The 19,204-nt window shown below is 38.1% G+C and overlaps 1 protein-coding gene across 9 annotated transcripts in view; it reads left to right on the top strand.

Annotated features, from left to right (window-relative positions):
- Positions 1 to 15,762, top strand: part of NCOA2 (nuclear receptor coactivator 2) — a 361,979-nt gene extending 346,217 nt beyond the window's left edge. For 8 of the 9 annotated variants that reach the window (XM_043988572.1, XM_043988540.1, XM_043988603.1 and 5 more), the window contains 6 exons: positions 750 to 827; positions 1,637 to 1,871; positions 4,109 to 4,286; positions 4,993 to 5,191; positions 7,541 to 7,630; positions 14,689 to 15,762. In XM_043988572.1, coding sequence (XP_043844507.1) covers positions 750 to 827; positions 1,637 to 1,871; positions 4,109 to 4,286; positions 4,993 to 5,191; positions 7,541 to 7,630; positions 14,689 to 14,700 — 792 coding nt within the window. In that variant the 3' untranslated portion in view covers positions 14,701 to 15,762. The remainder of the gene's footprint in view (positions 1 to 749; positions 828 to 1,636; positions 1,872 to 4,108; positions 4,287 to 4,992; positions 5,192 to 7,540; positions 7,631 to 14,688) is intronic. The other variant, XM_043988593.1, reaches the window with a different exon arrangement.
- The last annotated feature ends 3,442 nt before the right edge of the window (positions 15,763 to 19,204 follow it).

The raw sequence follows: 19,204 nt of genomic DNA, 5'->3' as shown, positions 1-19,204 counted from the left end.
TATTTTGCGTATATGTGATACATCTAAACTCGAGGTGGCTGGCATTGAAGGGCCTCAGTATCCGCCCACTTCGGAACAAGTGAAAAGTACTCCAGTGGGCCCTAACAACAGTTCCCCATCTTCTACCCACTTTGCTTTTCTTCTCTTCTCTCTCTTCCATCTTTTCCTTTCTGGCTTAGTCCCAGTTCATGGCATAGTTTGAGGCTCAGGAGAAGGTGTTCCTCTTTAAAAAAAAAAAAATCCCACTTCAGGATTCATATGGCCATTGCTTACTGATAAGTAACAGGATGTACCATATGATAAAGCAAATGTGTATATAACTTCACATGATACTTAGTACAGGAGAATGTTTCTTTTTACTATATATGACTTACTACTTACCGTCAAAAGGGTAGCATTTTCTGTAGCAGAGTAAAATCCAAGTCTCATTTTTAATGTATTTGTTAGACCTTATCTTCTACCCTTGGCCACTTTTTCTAATCACCTTCTTCCCCTCCCACTTGAATACTTTGAATTACTGAATATTTCTAATCATCAAATATTCCAAAATACCTTCTGAATTGTAAGCAGTGTGGAAACTCAAGGATTAAGAATCCTAAGAGAGAGAGTTCAACTGCCAATAACACAATTTTAATTTTAGACCCTATTTTAAAGCTTGCACCCTGCCTGCAGCTTGCAAATTTTTTAACAGGGCTGAAATAAAATGTATTCTTTCCAACTTTTTATGTTTGGTATATGTGTGCATTTAGAATCGCCAGCCACTTATGAATCAAATCAACAATGTCTCCAATATGAACCTGACCCTGAGGCCTGGAGTACCAACACAGGTGAGGGAGCGGAAGCTACAAAATTCTTCTGTTTTAATACTTACCTATTTTGTCCCTAACTATGTTGACCAACTCTTCCTCTTTGATATCCTGGGCATAGTAACCTGTTAAGTCATGGGATATGAAAATTGACCACACTGGATGTGTAATATCATCTGGTTATCCTCCCATCACTTGCTTTCCCATTCTCCTAATTGCTACAGAATTTATCTTCTCCAATATAAACAAAATCCCTAATGCCATAGTTAGGACCCATTTAGCCGCCTACACCTATTCCTTATGCCTCGTCCCTCCTCTGGCTATCACCATTTGTTCTATTCCCTTTCTATTCCATTCTAATTCCTTTCCTTATGTTCGTCCCTCCTGTCATCTCCTCTCTTCTCTCTGCCTCCTCCCTCTGTCTCACCTCTGCTTTTAGGGACCTGTCTGGGAGAACACAGTAGTATTAAAGGCCCAATCGTTCACTCTTTTAAGACCTTAAAATGTTATGGTGAGGCACTAAACTGCCATCATCAAGGTTCATCGGAGAAATTCTTACTATTCATGAGACCATGTTCTCTTGAGGTTCATGTGGTACTTCTGGTAACTATTCTGTTCCGCAGCAGGGCATATTATACAAGACTTCACTGTGATCATTATTTCTGTGGAACTTGGATCAGAATGCTGGCTTTCTTTACCACTTCTGTGATTTGACTTGAGACAGTTTAGAGGATCTGCTTCACATCTAGTGTCACATCTAGTATTTGGTATATATGGATTTTGATGGTTTTGTGCCTATCCCCAATCTTTACCACTTCCCCTTGTTTTAGGGACCTATTAATGCACAGATGCTGGCCCAAAGACAGAGAGAGATCCTGAATCAACACCTACGGCAAAGACAAATGCATCAGCAGCAGCAAGTTCAGCAACGAACTCTGATGATGCGAGGACAAGGGTTGAATATGACACCAAGTATGGTAGCCTCTGGTGGCATACCAGCAACCATGAGCAACCCCAGGATTCCCCAGGCAAATGCCCAGCAGTTTCCATTTCCTCCAAACTACGGTACTGGACTTACATCCCCACCACCTTTCACCAGTCCTTTCTCCCCAGTGTCCCCCAGTCCTGGGTCACAGCTCCTCTCTCACAGCTCCTTGCATGGCTCCCAGATGAATCTGGCTAACCAGGGAATGATGGGAAACATGGGAGGACAGTTTGGGCCTGTCATGAGTCCCCAAATGCAGCACAATACCTTCCAGTTTCCCAGCTCAGGTACCACCTTTTCTCTGAGTGCAGGTCTTACTTTAAGAATGACCGAAGTAAGTGTGTGTACACTGTGTGTATGCGTGTGTGTATGTGTGTGTGTATGTGTATGTATGTGTGTGTGTGTGTGTACATGGATGAGTGTATGTGTGTAAATATAGTGTTTATAATTTCTATGTCTGGCTGTGTCTTTACACAAGTAAATATATTTTTAATGTCTCTGGGGTCTGACTCAAACAAATCAATATATTTCTACAACTATATGCAATAGAGAAAAAAACTAATTTCTCACAAATAAGGTATTATGGGTATACTCAAATCTTTCATAAATTAGAGTTATTGGGTGCTACCATATATAAACACTATAGAAGGTCTTAATATTGATTTGATTTTGAGCATCATTCTCAAGAGATTAGTTGTCAAATATGTAATGTTATAAATATTAATACTTTGTATGCATGTATTAATGTTAAATTAACAGTTTAATTATTGACAGAATTAGCTGATTATATTGAATTTTTTTTTTAATGATCTTTTTCCTAGAGTATGCCAGAACTATCTGTAATCATTCTTTGTGTTTACAAAGTTTAAGATTCATTATAGGGACAAAAAGACATTTTTAAGTTTTTGTTTTTACTGCATAATCTTGATCTCATTTTATAACTGATTTAGTTACTAATTATAAATGCATGTTGTACTAATGTGCTGGGCATGAATTTGATTAACCTAATATTAAAACTTCTCCTATTTCCCTTCTAATATACTGTCCTTAGTACCAGGTTCTGAGAACCCCAACTTCCTTCTTTGTATGATGATTCTGTAGCATCTAATCAGAGTCTTAGCTCTGCTTTCATTTAAATAGAACCAGAAGAACAAGAATATATTTTTCAAAACTCTTTCTTTTTCTCAAGTTTTACCCAAGTGTCAAAACAAGCCATTATAATAAAGATAAAACAAGTTTTTCATGAATAGTTGTTTTTAAATAATTATATATAGATATGTATACACACTGAAGTTGTGAGTATCCTGTAATGATAAATGTGTCTGTTTACATACAGGAAAATCATTTAATTCATTGATGGTTTTTCACATGTGTGGCTAAAAATGCCCACTGCTGGGCATAGGGTAGCTATATTTAAAAGCAAAAGCAAACCAAAAAAAAAAGTTTTTTTTTTCAGTTCATCCGTAGCTATGTATTGAAATTTTATGGGATAGGCCACAGACTGCTACAGTGAAATGATGTTTTTGACATTTGGTAGCTGTGTGACCCTGAGTCAGTCACTTAATCTGGATGCCCTACAAAGCTCCCTAGAACATCAGCAGGTTGAGATCTGCATTTATGGAAGAACTTTCTACATCTGCAGTTTCCCAAGCTGATGAAATCACAAATCCTTCTCATAACTGGGTAGTAATAGTAGTAACTTAAATGTATATAGTGCTATGCAGTTAATAAAGAAGAGTTCACTTTTCAGGTCATGGAGAGGAATGTGTATGTGTGTGTGTATATATATATATCATCCTTTAATGTTCCTTAATATATGTACATGTTTCTTGGGGTTACTTTTAGGAGTAATTTTGTTTTTTCCCCCACAATTGCAAATGAATATACAATCTAGGTTCTAAGATTTGATTATTAATTAAACGCAAACCAACCTGAATGTGTCTAAATAGATATGATGAGAATGCAATTTAGGCTCTTTTATCCACTGAAGCTAACTACAGTCTTAAGACAAGGTTAGACAGGGCAAATGGCAAGGAAGTATTTTGTTTTCTTTTGTCTAAATCTGCCCTTTGTGGTTAATGTAATAACTTAGTACTGCTTCTTTAACTTCTACAAAATAGAAATGTCAGAGTTGGAGTTTTTTCTGAGTTCCTTAATGTCATTCTGCAGCCTTTTATTAAGGATATGTAATTAGCCACAGTATTATCAGACACTTGAATGTAATTATATATAAGCATTTAATTGGAAATGTTCTTTTTTTTTTCCCCCACCCAACATAGCATGACTGACTATCTGCTTACTCTCTTTTCCTTTCCAGGAATAAGTCAGCAGCCTGACCCAGGCTTCACTGGGGCAACAACTCCCCAGAGTCCCTTGATGTCACCTAGAATGGCACATACCCAGAGTCCCATGATCCAGCAGTCTCAGGCCAACCCTGCCTATCAGTCCTCTTCAGAGATGAATGGGTGGGCACAGGGAAATATGGGTGGAAACAGGTAAAAGGATAAAATTGATGTTCTATCTCTATGTCCATCATTCAGTTTAAACAGTGTATAGGAGATAGTTGGTCATAAGGTAGCTAGTCTTGTTTATTGTTATTTTTAGTTATGCTTTTGTCACAGTTTATTCACCATAACTTTCTCTTCACTTCACTCTGTGTTGCTTTCTCTAGAGCCAAGATTACTTTACACAAACCTGAACTTAGCCAGAATGAGATCAGTATATTGTAGCCTTCTTCACTGTTAATTTATTTATTCAGTACCATTTTTTACAGAGTAAACTTGAAAAAACAAGAGGCTGTAAAATGGCATTTATTTTCCATCTGTTAATAATTGAGGCACCTGTAGAAAAGGAAGACCAAGATGTAGTCAGTCTTTTTGTGATTTTTACAAAGCATTCCAGCACAGATACAAAAACAGTTAAAACCTGTATACTCAAAGTAAATGCCACCCTGTGACCACCCCTAAGCTCCAAGGAAGGTCTGTGAAAAAGAACAGCTGTGGTTTGAGCTTCATAAAGTGCCCTCCTAGCACCTTACATGTCCCTCTGCCCCCTTCTCATTGAAATAAGTCCATAAATCACTTTCTGCAAAACTGATGAATGCCTAAGAAAAGTGTATTTTTAAAGTCTTGTAGCCAAATTTCTATTAGCACTTTTATTTGTGTGTATGCATGATCATCTCAATCTTATTCATCTTTTCAGCATGTTTTCACAACAGTCCCCACCACACTTTGGACAACAAGCAAACACCAGCATGTACAATAACAATATGAACATCAGTGTCTCCATGGCGACCAATACAAGTGGTATGAACAACATGAATCAGATGACAGGACAGATCAGCATGACCTCAGTGACCTCTGTGCCTACGTCAGGGTTGTCCTCCATGGGTCCTGAGCAGGTGAGCACTGAAGGAGAAATAGCAGCAGCAGAGATTTGCTTCAATGTCAGCTTTGTCTAGTTCTCTTAGAAATACATCTTATAGGGGCAGCTAGGTGGCACAGTGGATAAAGCACCGGCCCTGGATTCAGGAGGACCTGAGTTCAAATCCAGCCTCAGACACTTGACATTTACTAGCTGTGTGACCCTGGGCAAGTCACTTAACCCCCATTGCCCCACAAGAAACAAACAAAAAAGAAATACATCTTATAGACACACAGTGTCTACTGCTGAGTTCCAAGCATATTTGAAGAGTATGTGTTTTACCCTTCAGTGAGGCTAGCAGAAATGCTTGTTAATGATTAAATGAACATATGCAAATTATCTATGTCTGCTGAAGAATCTTTTAAAAATCATTCTTAAATTTCTGGTTACTTTCATTATTATTTTAGGAAGTATCCTAAAAGAATACTCTCAGTTAAAAAAAGAGAATTTTCCAAACTATGACAACCCTCATAATAAATACCAATATTGGCCTTGTACCCAGCTGTATGTTTCATTCTTCATTTTAAGTCCATTACTTCTCTGACAGGAAGTAGGTGACATAATTAATCTTCAGCCTTCTCTGGACTTGTGCTTCTTTGCTGCTTCTAAAGTTCTAAAGTCATTCAAAGTTGTTGTTCTCTATAATGTTAATGTCATTGTATATATCGTTCTCCTAGTTCTGCTCACTTTACTCTGTATTAGTTCTCTGATAGAAATAGTGGTAGAGATAATACAAAAATATTTCAATTTGACTTGGGAGTAACAAATAGGATTTCCCTTTTCAGCAAATGTCTGCTTAAAATTATGTTTTGCTTAGTTTAACATTGCTTACAAAAACTATTGACATATTGGAGGCATTCTGGAGAGCAAGGAAAACTTGGTTGAGGTTAGAAAACTGCTGAAGACCATTTGCAATTTTATAACCAAAATAATTTTTTTTAAAAAAATTTAACTTCATTCAAGTTACTAAGTGCCTATTATATGCAAAGCACTGTGCTAGACCCTGATAGATATAGAAAACTTAAATGAAATAATCCCTGCCTTTCTGGAACTTGTCTAATTGTCAAGTATATGATAATATGTACTATATGATAAGTGCTTTAAAGAGTTGCTGTGTGAAGTATGAAGTAGAAGGTCATTATTGACCCTGGGGGATCAGGGAAAACTTACTTGAAGAGAATTATTTTAAAGGTTTGGGGTGGAATTCAACAGGCAAAGATTACGTCACTGAGTCTCACACTATTCACATGACGAGGACTCTGATTCTCATTTTGTACATGGAGAAATTGAGTCATGAAATCATGAGCAGTGTTGCAATGCATGTGTCCTGTTGCACCCTCAGCCCATCATGCTCCACTAGAAGCTCTTTGAGAACAAGGAACATGTTTGCCCAATACAGTGCTGTGTGTGTATGCTTAATAAATGTCTATTGAATGAAAAAACTTATTTAGATAAGTGATTTAAGCTGACAGAACTTGAAGAAATGTGAATTTCTAAGAAGCAGGCCTCTGGAAATACCCCCTCAAGTAGACCAGCATACAAGTAGTTCAGAAAGGAATTTAAAAGACTGTCAGTGGTACAAATTAGTTTCAGATCCTCTGTATTTTAACTGCTGCTCACAATCAAAATTAATGTGAATGCCCTAAAAGTTACCAAACTCTGAGTATTAATTAGCATTTAGACAGTTTTTCCAAATGCTAATAAACAACAGCTTTTGTTAGAATAGAATAGACAGGGAAATTTTAGTTTTGTGCTTTTTTTTTTTCACACTTACTTGTACTTGGTAATGAATAACTTCCATAAGTGTTGCAGATAACAAGGCCCAACAGGTGACTTTAGGGTCTCAGACATGAGTCACCAATCTAGTTAGAGCCAGCTGCAAAGTGAACTTAATATAACGTGAAAAAGAGCCTCTGATACCTGGGTTTCATTCCCAGCTCTTCCACTAACTAGCTGTCTTGTCTATTGCTAATCTCTTGCATCTTGGTTTCCTTCTCTGTAAAATGGAAATAACAACACCCGCCCCACCATACTCCACAGGACTAGTGTGAGGATCAAATAAGGTGACTGTGACATTGGTTTTATAAACGGTATTTTACCAGAGAAGCAATAAGGCATCAATTTGTTGTCTGATAAATATTTTTTCAGAATTTTAAAAGTTGAATTCTTTTAGGAGGGGTGTCTGTGTGTGAGAAAAGGGATTCCCAGAAGACTGTTACATATGCTCACTTTAATATTCGTATTCTGGAAAAGAAAGTTCTGTGAAATCCTCACTTAGAGACACACACATCTAAATTCAGTTACTTGACTGTCTTGTTACCTTTAGGTTAATGACCCTGCTATGAGGGGAGGCAATCTTTTTCCAAACCAGCTGCCTGGGATGGATATGATTAAGCAGGAGGGAGATGCATCACGGGTAAGAAATAATTAAGAAACAAATAAATATGTTATCAAAGTGAGCTATAAATGTTTTGAAAGGTAAAAATTGGTGTATTGGCATCCTCCAATCTAAAGTCTATAAGCTTTTCATGTTTTTGTCGTGACTTGTGGTTTTATATGAAATACCATGGTTTGAATATGTAATGAGTTTAATTTTTTTAACTGATTGTGACATAAAACTTAACTTAGTCTTAACTCAGAATGGAATATATGGTATCTTTGGGTTTGTTTGGGGTTTTTTTGTTTGTTTGTTTTGCGGGGCAATGAGGATTAAGTGACTTGCCCAGGGTCACACAGCTAGAGTTAAGTGTCTGAAGCTGGATTTGAACTCAGGTTCTCCTGAATCCAGGGCCGGTGCTTTATCCACTGTGCCACCTAGCTGCCCCAAATATATGGTATCTTAGTAGTTTTCATTTTGTTTTGCATAGCAAAGGGCCAGTTATATTATGAAAATATATTTGTCTGCTTTTACTATATCAAAATGTTAGTTTTACATTTTCATTTTTTAATTTTATTTTTAATAAGCAATAGTAGGGTTTTTTCAATAATAATTTCTGTAAGATTTTGAGTTCCGGGGCAGCTAGGTGGCGCAGTGGATAGAGCACTGGCCCTGGAGTCAGGAGTACCTGAGTTCAAATCCGGCCTCAGACACTTAACACTTACTAGCTGTGTGACCCTGGGCAAGTCACTTAACCCCAATTGCCTCACTAAAAATAAATAAATGAATGAATGAATGAATGAATGAATGAATGAATGAATGAATGTAATAAGCATTTTAATAAAAAAAAAAAAGATTTTAAGTTCCAAATTTTTCTCTTTCCCAAGATGGCAAGCAATAAGATATAGGTTATATATGTATAATCATGCATAACATTAGTTTTTAAGGAGACTAAGTAAGTACTTACAATATATTACTTCTAATTTTTTTTTTCAGAAACAATGGAGTAATTAATACTTGGAACCAAACAGATTCACATTCTAGGTAACAGATTATTAAATGAGGGAAGCAAGAGTTGTAGGTTTCTAAAAGTATGGCGAATCAGAGCCATTGTACAACTGATAAATGGCCAAAAGATATGAATAGGCAATTTACAGAAGCAGATATATAACCTATCAATAGCTATATGAGATAGTTGTAGTCTAGTGACTACTGTAATTGATGACCAGAGTCCATAAATTTATTACATAATCTCCATTGACCAGCCACAATTCAAAGGACTCTCAATGAAACATACTATCCACCTCCAGATAGAGAGCTGATGATCTCAGAGTACAGATTGAAGTATTGTTTTCTTTTCTTTGTTTCTTTGGATATTACTAGTGTGGGCATTCATTTTGTCCAATTAATCATATTTATGACAAGTTTTGCTTTCCTTGCCTTCTCAGAGGTTGGGGCAAGTAGGAGGGAGAGAATTCAAAAATTATAATAGAATAAAATTGAAATTTAAAAATTAAATAAAAGCAGGGAGATCTTCCTAAAAAGCTTTAAAAAAAAGAATTGTCTTTAAACTTCCAAAACAGTGTTTTGGGGGAAGCATTCTAGTTTGGAAACCTAATGACAAAGAGATGTACACCAGACTTTTATAGCACATCTTATGACTTTTCCAAGCTAAGTTTCTGTTAAGGAAGGGAGGGAGGAAAGAAGGACTCTTCCTAAAAAATAATCTGAATGTGTTTCATATTGATTCCTTATAAATATTTTCTGCATGTATGTATTACATATGTCCATATAACTTTTTATTCTGACTTGTGATTTCATCAGTATTAAGGGACCTTCTCTGCTGATGCAGATCAGCAATTTACTGTGAGGTACCTCACCACATTTACTAGCTGTGTGACCCTGGGCAAGTCACTTAATCCTCATTGCCCCGCAAAAAAAGAAAAAGAAAAAAGCATAATATGTTGCTGGTATGAATGTTGTCATTCCAGTACTGTTAAATTATTCTGGATATTATTGAAACACATATCTCTTATTCACTAGACAATGTGATCATTGATAAAATTAAACCAAGTAAGGGGCAGTTAGGTGGTACAGTGGATAAAACACCAGCCTTGGATTCAGGAGGACCTGAGTTCAAATCCAGGCTCAGACACTTGACACCTACTAGCTGTGTGACCCCAGGCAAGTCACTTAACCCTTGTTGCCCTGCAAAAACAAACAAACAAAATAAATTAAACCAAGTCAATGTGTGTGTGTGTGTGTGTGTGTTGATTTACAGCAGGAAAGTTACTATTTACTTTTACGAAAGGATTCTGTGATTTAAAAATTATTTCAACATATTATTGCTTTAAATGACAAGTTCTTTTTATGTGTAAAATACAAATTCTTTTTACCAAAATTAATTATATACATAGTTCTTCATTTTCACTTACATTGCAAAAAAAAGGCACATTTGTATCAATCACCCTAGGATTGTAGAATCACTACCCAAGGATTCAAATGTGCTTTATTATCAATATTATTTGTTTATTAAAAAATGATGTACTAATTGCTGTTTCCTTAGCCTTGGACAATAGTTTGATTGCTTTTTCTCGTGTTTAAGGAATACAACAATAAGTTTTTTACCCACCATAAAATGTTGAAGAGTGGACCAGGGGGCAGCTAGGTGGCGCAGTGGATAGAGCACCAGCCCTGGAGTCAGGAGTACCTGAGTTCAAATCCGGCCTCAGACACTTAACACTTACTAGCTGTGTGAACCTGGGCAAGTCACTTAACCCCAATTGCCTCACCAAAAAAAAAGAGTGGACCAGGTCCAGACCTCTGATTTTATTGATGTGAGGAAACTCCCTTTACCAAGTGGTCAGTAATTTATAGTCTTCGAGTTGACTGGGGCAGTGAGAGGTTTAGTGATTTACCAGGCATCACACAACCTTATGTAAAAAATGTGACACTTGAATTCACTCCAAAGCCAACTCTATCCACTCTACAGAGCTGCCCTTACATACATAGCTATTAGACATAAAGTTGATGGAATATAAATATTTTACAATGGAATTATTTTTTCAAATGACCGCAGAATGGAGGCTTTTTTCTTCACATTTCAATCAAAGAAAGACACTTCTTGTTGTAATAACCAAGTGTTGGATTACAGTTAAATGTTACAGTTAGCCCAAACTAACAGATTCTTAAACCATTAAAGTAGCAGATTTCCAACTTTACATTTCAAAAAAGCAAGTTTTAAAAATGCCATTTAATAGTTCGATGGATCTGTGAAGCCATCTGGTGTGAGGGATTTCAGATGGTTCTCTCTTTGAATGCTTATGAGATAGTTGTAGTCTAGTGACTACTGTAATTGATGACCAGAGTCCACAAATTTATTACATAATCTCCACTGGGCTTTCACTGCAAGGCAGTCATTCTACTCCTCCTTAACTGATTAACCGTCTCATTTCTCCAATAGCAGCTTTTTCAAACTCTTTCTTCTCAAACTTCCACAGCAGCCTATGACCCTAACCTCTCAGCTGAGGAACTCACTTCTTGTTGTTCTGTCATTTTCAGTCAAGTCTGACTTTTCATGACCCCTCCCCCCCAATTTGGGGTTTTCTTGGCAAAGACACTGGAGTGGTTTGCCATTTCCTTCTCCAACTCACTTTACAGTTGAGTAAACTAAGGCAAACAGAATTAACTCTAGAGTCACACAGGAAGATGAATCGTCTTGACTTAAGGCCTGGTGCTTTATTCACTATGCTACCTAGCTGCCCCAACTCACTTCTATTTCTCTGCAAAATCGTGGCCATTTATCAAGAGTCCCCCTTCTCTTTTCATCATTATCTCACATTATCCCCCACTGTCTCCTCCTTAACTCTGATCTCAGATCAAGAGATGGTCCTTCCCCTTGCCAAGGCCAGCCCCTCTATATTAACCCTTGATCCCTTCCCATCTTCTCCATCAGATTGCCCCCACTTTCTTCCCCCAGTAGATTGTAAGCTCTTTGACAGCAGGAAGTGTCTTTTTCTTATTTGCATCCCTGGGGATACAAAGCCTAGCACATTTAATAAATATTTAGTGACTTGAATTGAATTATCATTCCCCACTCACTCTCTTATCTTCAGTCTTATCTACTGGCTTCTCTGCTACCTGCAAATGTACCCATGACTCTTACAGCCTTTTAAAAAAAATCCTCATTTTATCCTAACATCCTTTTAGAAAACCATCTATAATTTCCGCCTCCACTTTCTCACCTCTCACTCACTTTTTTTTTTTTTTTTGGTGAGGCAATTGGGGTTAAGTGACTTGCCCAGGGTCACACAGCTAGTAAGTGTGAAGGGTCTGAGGCCAGATTTGAACTCAGGTACTCCTGAATCCAGGGCCAGTGCTTTATCCACTGCGCCATCTAGCTGCCCCTCTCACTTTTTTTTTTTTTAATTTTTTTTTTCTACATATAAGGTATTTTATTTTTTCCGTTACATGTCTCTCACTTACTTTTTAATTTTTTTTAAGTGAGGCAATTGGGGTTAAGTGACTTGCCCAGGGTCACACAGCTAGTTAAGTGTTAAGTGTCTGAGGCCGGATTTGACCTCTCACTTACTTTTAAACCTTCTTCAGTCTGGTTTCCAGCTTCATCATTCAACTGAAACTGTCCTCTCCAAAGTTACTAATTACATCATAATTGCCCAAGCTAGTGGTCTTTTCTCATTCCTCTTCCTTCTTGACTTCTCTGGAGCCCTTAACACTATTGTTCACCCTCTCTTGGTCTTTGTAACACTGCTCCTTCCTGGTTCTCTACCTCCCTGTCCAACCATTTCTTCTCCCATCTCCTTTGCTCTCTCTTCATCCTTTTCACAACCATGAGCCATGCATGCCCTCCAAGGCTCTTTTTTGGACCCTCTTCTCTTTTCTTTCTATACTTTCTTTTTTTCGGGGGGGCAGGGGCAGGGCAGTGAGGGTTAAGTGACTTGCTCAGGATCACACAGCTAGCAAGTGTGAAGTGTCTGAGGCTGGATTTGAACTCAGGTCGTCCTGAATCCAGGGCCAGTTCTTTATCCAATTATACTGTCTTACTTAGTGCTCTTATAGGTTCCCATATATTCTATTATCATCTCTTTGTGGATGCTAATTCAGAGGTTTCTATCCAGCCCTCATTTTTCTCCTCAACAATAGTCATTTATGTCACTTGCCTTTTTGGTAACTTGAATTGTATACCCTCTCAGCATCTCAAACTGAGAAGTCATTATTCTTCCCCCAAACACACCATCTTCTCATTTACTGAGACTCACAACCTCAGTGTTATCCTCAAATACCTATTTTCATCCCATAAGTTGCCAGATCTCATCATTTCTACCATCTCAGCATCTCACATCCCCCTTCTCTGCACTCACACAGCTTCTCACTTGGGCTGCTGCAGTAGCCTCCTGTTTGGTCTCTCTCCTCTCCTCCCGACAGGACCGTGCATGCTTTACTCAATTCCTAAGGTGATTTTTCTCCAGTGTCCGTCTGACCATGTCATTCTCTCCCTCCTTAGTAAAGTCTTCTGTTTGGCATTTCAAGTTCTTCATATCCTGGCCCCTTCTGCCAGATACCTCTGAATCATCCTCTTCCCTTCCTTTCCCCTCACTCTGTCTAACCCGACAACACCAGCCTACTTGCTATTCCTCATACACACTGCTGCATCTCCTTTCTCACCTAGACCTCTTAGTTTCCTTGGCTTCCTTCAAGACTCAACTCAAAATTCCAGCTTCTATCAGAGGTCTTTGCAAGGCCCCCAGCTGTTTGTGCCTTCCTGTCTGTGGTTACCTGCAATCTACTTGGTCATTATCTTTTGTTTATGTAGCTATTTACATGGTACACCCCCCCCCCATTGAGACGGAAGTTCCTTTCAGGGACTGGTTTGTTTTTTCCTAGTCTCTGGAGTCTGGTACATGCATTTATTGGCGGGGCAGGGGGGGGGGGGCAATGGGGGCTAAGTGACTTTCCCAGGGTCACACAGCTAGTAAGTGTCAAGTGTCTGAGGCCGGATTTGAACTGAGGTACTCCTGAATCCAGGGCCGGTGCTTTATCCACTGCACCACCTAGCTGCCCCTCATTTATAATATATAATACATGTCTGTTCACTTATGACAGTTCCCTCTTTTTTTGTTTAGTGACTTGCCCAGGGTCACACAGCTAGTATCAAGTGTCTTTGGCCAGATTTGAACTCAGGTCCTCCTGAATCCAGGGCCGGTGCTTTATCCACTGCACCGCCTAGCTGCCCAGTTCCCTCTTTTTTAAAGGCCTAGGGTGATGCAATGGATAGAGCGCCAGGCCTGAAATCAGGAAGAACTAAGTTCAAATCTGGCCTCAAACACTTACTAGCCACGTGGCCCTGGGCGGGTCACTTCACCTCTATTTGCCTTTGGTTTCCTCAACTGTAAAATAGAAAAAATAATAGCACCTACCTTCCAGGGTTTCTGTGAGGATCCAGTAAGATTGTATTTATAAAAGCCCTTAGCACATCCCCCAGCACAGAATAATTACAGCTGATGTGTACATCGTGCTTCAGTGTCTATAAAATGCCTTATACACATTGTCTCATTTCATCCTCATGACAACCTTATAAGGTAGTTACTACAGGAATGATCTCCTTTTTTAGATGAGGAAGCTCTGCCTCAATAAACTTATGTGGTGTGCTCAGAAGAGGCAGATTTTGAACCCAGGTCTTGTCTGAGTGCTCTAACTGTACCATATTGCATCAAAACTGCTAAGTTGGGGAAAAAAATACTGGGCCAAAAAAAACGTTTTCAAGTTAGGATTTTTTCCTCACAATCACCAGAAACACGCCTCTTGGTTGGTAGACCTTAACCAACCCTATCAGCCATTTTTCTGATTTTATCTTTTGCAGTAACCCATTTCATATTTATATCTTGCTCCTATGTTTATGGCGCATATAAAGCAGGAAGAGCTTTGAAAGTCTTCCATTTGTACAGCTCAGCCTTTCTGCCATGGTGATAATTTGTATTTGCAAACAGTCTCGTGTTTGAATGTCTTTCTGTGAACTTGATGCTGCTGGTGAACCAAAAAGTCAGTGTTGTTTCATGAGTCTGTCTCTCTTCTTACAGAAATATTGCTGACCCTGAAGGCTGCTGGTGGCTCTTTCTTTCTTCAGCTACCTGGGCTCTTACCAGTTGGGAGAGTTGGCTGCCTTTGTTTTGACCCAGCTGACCTGCAAGCCGGTTTTGCTGGAGCGAGCTGAGCTTCATCATAACTACAGACGGGACTCGGCTGATTCCCAAAGTGGAGTCAAAACGGCTGTTGCAGGAGGAGCAGCCTCTTCTTTGACAGTCTGAAGCTCGCGTACAGACATTGCTCAGTCTGTTCACTGCATTCACCTTAGTGCAACTTAGATCTCTCCTGCGAAGTAAATGTTGACAGGCAATTTTCATAACCATGTCAGATTGAATGTATTTAAATGTATGTATTTAAGGAAAACAACCATGCTCTTGTTCTGTTCCTGTTTGGTTCTAGACACTGGTTTCTCACTTGATTTTCCCTGGCTAATCAGTCTGGTGCAAAGGATTGTGGTTTCGTTTGAAAAACCACGTTTGAGGCTGAAGTCTGCAGTTTGGGAAGGCAGCAGGGCAGTCACTGGGGATGGCACCGTGTGCACAGAGATGCCTGTTAAGTTGATCAATTACAAAAGGTCTGAGAAGATAGCTGGGCCTTCTCAAAGGCACTGGGGCTCCTTCCAGAATGGGTTTCCATTCACCCAACAGGCAGCAAAGAGCCTATGGGCAGGCTCTTCATATTTAGAAGTACTTTCCTTTTTTTCTATGATAGAAAACCAGCCATCTCACAGAAATCATGAAGCCAGAAGAAATGTCTTTGGTTTTCTCTTCTACTCCCCACCTGACCCCACCCAGTTAAATTATCTGTAGACTTGCTTTAGAGATCTTTTAAATCCACTTCAATTAATATGCATTACTCCTGGCTTTGAGATCTTCTTTACCCCAGAAGGCCCGGCTCCCAACCCCCACTGTAAGGAAGAAACCCGGTCAGCCCTTACATGTCATTAGGTGTTGGAATAGGTGCCAGCAGCCTACCATGGGCCCACCCGTTGCTGAATCCTGAATTTCAGGCACTCTCTGTGAAGTATATTCATTCCTGTTCTCAAACTCCCCTGGCCTACAGTATTGGGGGAGGTATGGGGGGTGGGGGTGGGGGGTGGGGGGCGGACACAGAAAGTAAAAAAAAGTGTGTTCAGAATTTATGGCAGAGATCACTACAAATTTAGCCGTCATCATCATGTGTTTTTATTTTGTTTCTTAGCCTCGCTGATTAAGCTGAAGTTTTGTAAGGTACATGAAATCCAGTTTATATGTAAACAAGCAATAATTTAAGTTGAGAACTTAAGCGTTTTAATTGTATGATTTTTTTGTGAGGTATACATGTTGTGGAATTGATTCAAAATGAGGTACTTCAGTATTAAAATTAGAGATCTTCATAGCAATGTGTCTCCTAAAGGTGTTTTGTAAAGGATCCCAATGCCTTGAATAGACCTAATTTGTAGGCTTAAGACTTTTTATTTTCTAAACCTTGTGATTCTGCTCATAAATCATTTATCTAATCTATATGATATGCAGCCACTGTAGGAACCAATTCTTGATTTTTATATGTTTATAATTCTTTCTTAATAAATCTTAGAGAAACTATGTTACTAAAGCCAACCACTTTTATGGTGGTTTTTCTTGCCCACTGTGGTGCATGAGTAACCTTTTACTAACTGGCTTCAGTTTCTGAGGACTGAATACCAAGAAACTGGAGGCTTTTGGGGAGCTATTTCTTCCCCAGTCCCTGACACAAATACTTTCTTATTTCACCTTCAGAGTGATGTCTTTTTTTGATGTCTAAAACGCAGTGCATTTTCTATCTGATTAGCCAGGCCTTTTAGGAACAAAGGAGTTTTTCCTTGCAATTTGATTATCTGGCCAGGTGAAAATTACCCCTGTTATATTTATATCTCTCTATATAATGTGAAAATAGGGAAGAAAGTATATAGTGAGATATAAGCCCAAAGAGAAGATAAAGACAGTCCCAAAGTGTTGGTCCACACTGAGGAAAATTTCTGGAATTCTGCATTTCAATACATTTGTTTCTGATTGAGGGAGATGTTATTAATACAGGGAGGTGGCTAGGGATCAGTACTTCGGAGAGGTCACCACTTCATATGTCCCTCTTGAAAGGCTGAGCTTAGTCAAGCCATTGGATTGTCTGGCTGAGGTAGGAAAGTAAGCAGCTGTTGGCCCTGAACTCCATGACCTCTTTGATAGGAGATTTGTAGTACATCTTCATTAATGTGACCAGTTTCAAACTTTATTTCTAGAATAAGAAGAATTTTTGTTTCACATGACCCAAGAGGAAATGGAGTTTTATGATTTTTTTCGGGGGGGGGGGCATACAGTTCCTTTTTCAGTTGATGCCGTCCATGAGAGGCTCTGTTTTTGCCAACCTTGTTGTTATATTGGTACCAATCCTGATAAACCTGCAGGCCTGTTTTGTTTGTAAATTAGGCTGCTTCATAACCATTGTTCTTTTGAAGGTAACAAGATTGTATGTGATCAATGGCTCAGATCAGGTTAATGGAGCTTTGCTTTCTACAGAATTAAGGAGGAAAAAAATTGAGTGAAGGAATCATCTGATCATATTGATCATACTCAAACAGGAAAATGAAAGCCAAATCAATTCCCTTCGTTATCAGTATTTCCCATTCTATACACAGTAAATTTGTTTGACAGAGTACTTGGTTTTTGTTTAATAGAACAAGTAATCAGTGTTCTACTATATTACTAAATGTGAAGGACACATAATGTGAAAAGTATACATACATAAACTTGGTTGTTTGACCCATTTAAGTGTTCATGTAACGTGGTGAGTTTAAAAAGTGAAGTGAGCTGTTTTACTACAATGAATTAATTTGTTTGCACTCAAAGTTAAAAATATTGCCCCCCACCCCTATTTCTGCTATCTTTTTTGGCCTGTATTAAATGAAAGCAATGTTTTTGCAGTTTATGTAATGCAATTTTTAATCTGTGTTTAAAAATGGAGTTCGTCTGGGCTTAACACATGAAATGGGTGGCACAGTTAGTTCCACTTGCAGAACCCAAAGATACACAATCAGTTTTGAAATGCAACTTAAGCCATTAATTAATTGTTGGTGTGCATTTAAAGTTTTCTAGTATTTGTATGGTAGTGTGCTGCCTAAGAGCAAAAGCATTCTGTGCACAGAAGAAAATTACTGTAGTGGCTTTGATTTGAATTAGAATTTTCTCCCTGGTGTTTCTTTATAGACTAAAACAAAACCTTTTAAGTTTCATACTACAGGTAAAAGCTATGTGCAAGAACCTCAAAATGCTAAAATCTAGCATAATGCCTTAGATCTGTTTTTAAGTCTTGTATATTCCTACATAGCTGTCTGATGTATTATATTTGTATAGTGAATTGTGTACAATTTTGGAATAAGTGCATCATCACTTACCTTTATGTTGTGAAACAGTGATGATGGCACATTTCTTCAAACATTTAACTGTCCTTTTTTTCCTTTGTCATTTGTGGGTTTTATTTGTACAGTTCCTCATGAAGTTGCATCTGAAATGTGTGTATATGAAAAGATTATACAAGGGTAAAATTAAGCAATATATTAACTATGGTTCTTCAGGAGAAAGCTTACAATGTTTGGGTTGTGATTTACTTTCAAAACGGAGTTGACTCTGAACATCACCTTGTTCACCTGCATTGATGTTTGTATTTCTAGTGTGAGCAGTTTATGCAAAGGTAGATATATTCAGAGAAATTTTAAATACATTTATGCAAGTTAATATTGCTTTGCTGATGCTATTTGCTTATTTGATGTTAAATAATGCTATTGTAAATAAAGACTGTTGTTATTGCATCATTTAATAAATTTTAATGCCTTCGGGTTTTACATGGCTTTAGAGATTGCAATGTGTTTATATTGATTTATTTCAATATACTTGAAGTTAAATAAATAAATAAAATGTTGTTCAGTGTGTTGTAATGTAAAGAGCAGAAAACTAGTTTGCAATCATGGTTCTTACTGGTTTTGTGAATACGGGCACATCTCTGAACCTTTCTGAGCTCTAGTTTCTTCTGTACAGTAGGGACTATAATAATCATAGTATTTATCTGATAGAGACATTATGGGGATGAAATGAGACAGTGCATGTTAAACAATATGCAAACGTCTGTCAGTGTCAGTTACTGTTAAATTAGTATAGTGCTTTATACTTTTAAAGCACTTTCACACCAGTTATTTCATCTATATTATATAACCAGTCTGTAAGGCACTTGACAGAAAATGGAGACACAGAAGAGTTAAATGCTGAAGATGACAGAGCCTGCAACTAGAACCAAGGGCACTGACTTCTAATCCAGTGCCCTTCCTACTAAAGTACACCATTGTCCACCACAGAGCACTACAGAGAATCTTTAGACTTTACAAGAACACCAATAGGAAGAATTTGTAGTCATACATGTATGACACTTAAAGTGATTGCTTCATAGATCCTAGAGAATTAATTGACAATGTTGATAGGAAAATCCAGTTCCTTTGAACCCTAA

This window comes from Dromiciops gliroides, chromosome 1 (genome assembly GCF_019393635.1).
Source record: "Dromiciops gliroides isolate mDroGli1 chromosome 1, mDroGli1.pri, whole genome shotgun sequence".
Classification (NCBI taxonomy): domain Eukaryota; kingdom Metazoa; phylum Chordata; class Mammalia; order Microbiotheria; family Microbiotheriidae; genus Dromiciops; species Dromiciops gliroides.
The sequence above is the reverse complement of the archived record's forward strand: the minus strand, read 5'-3'. Positions and strand labels throughout refer to the sequence as shown.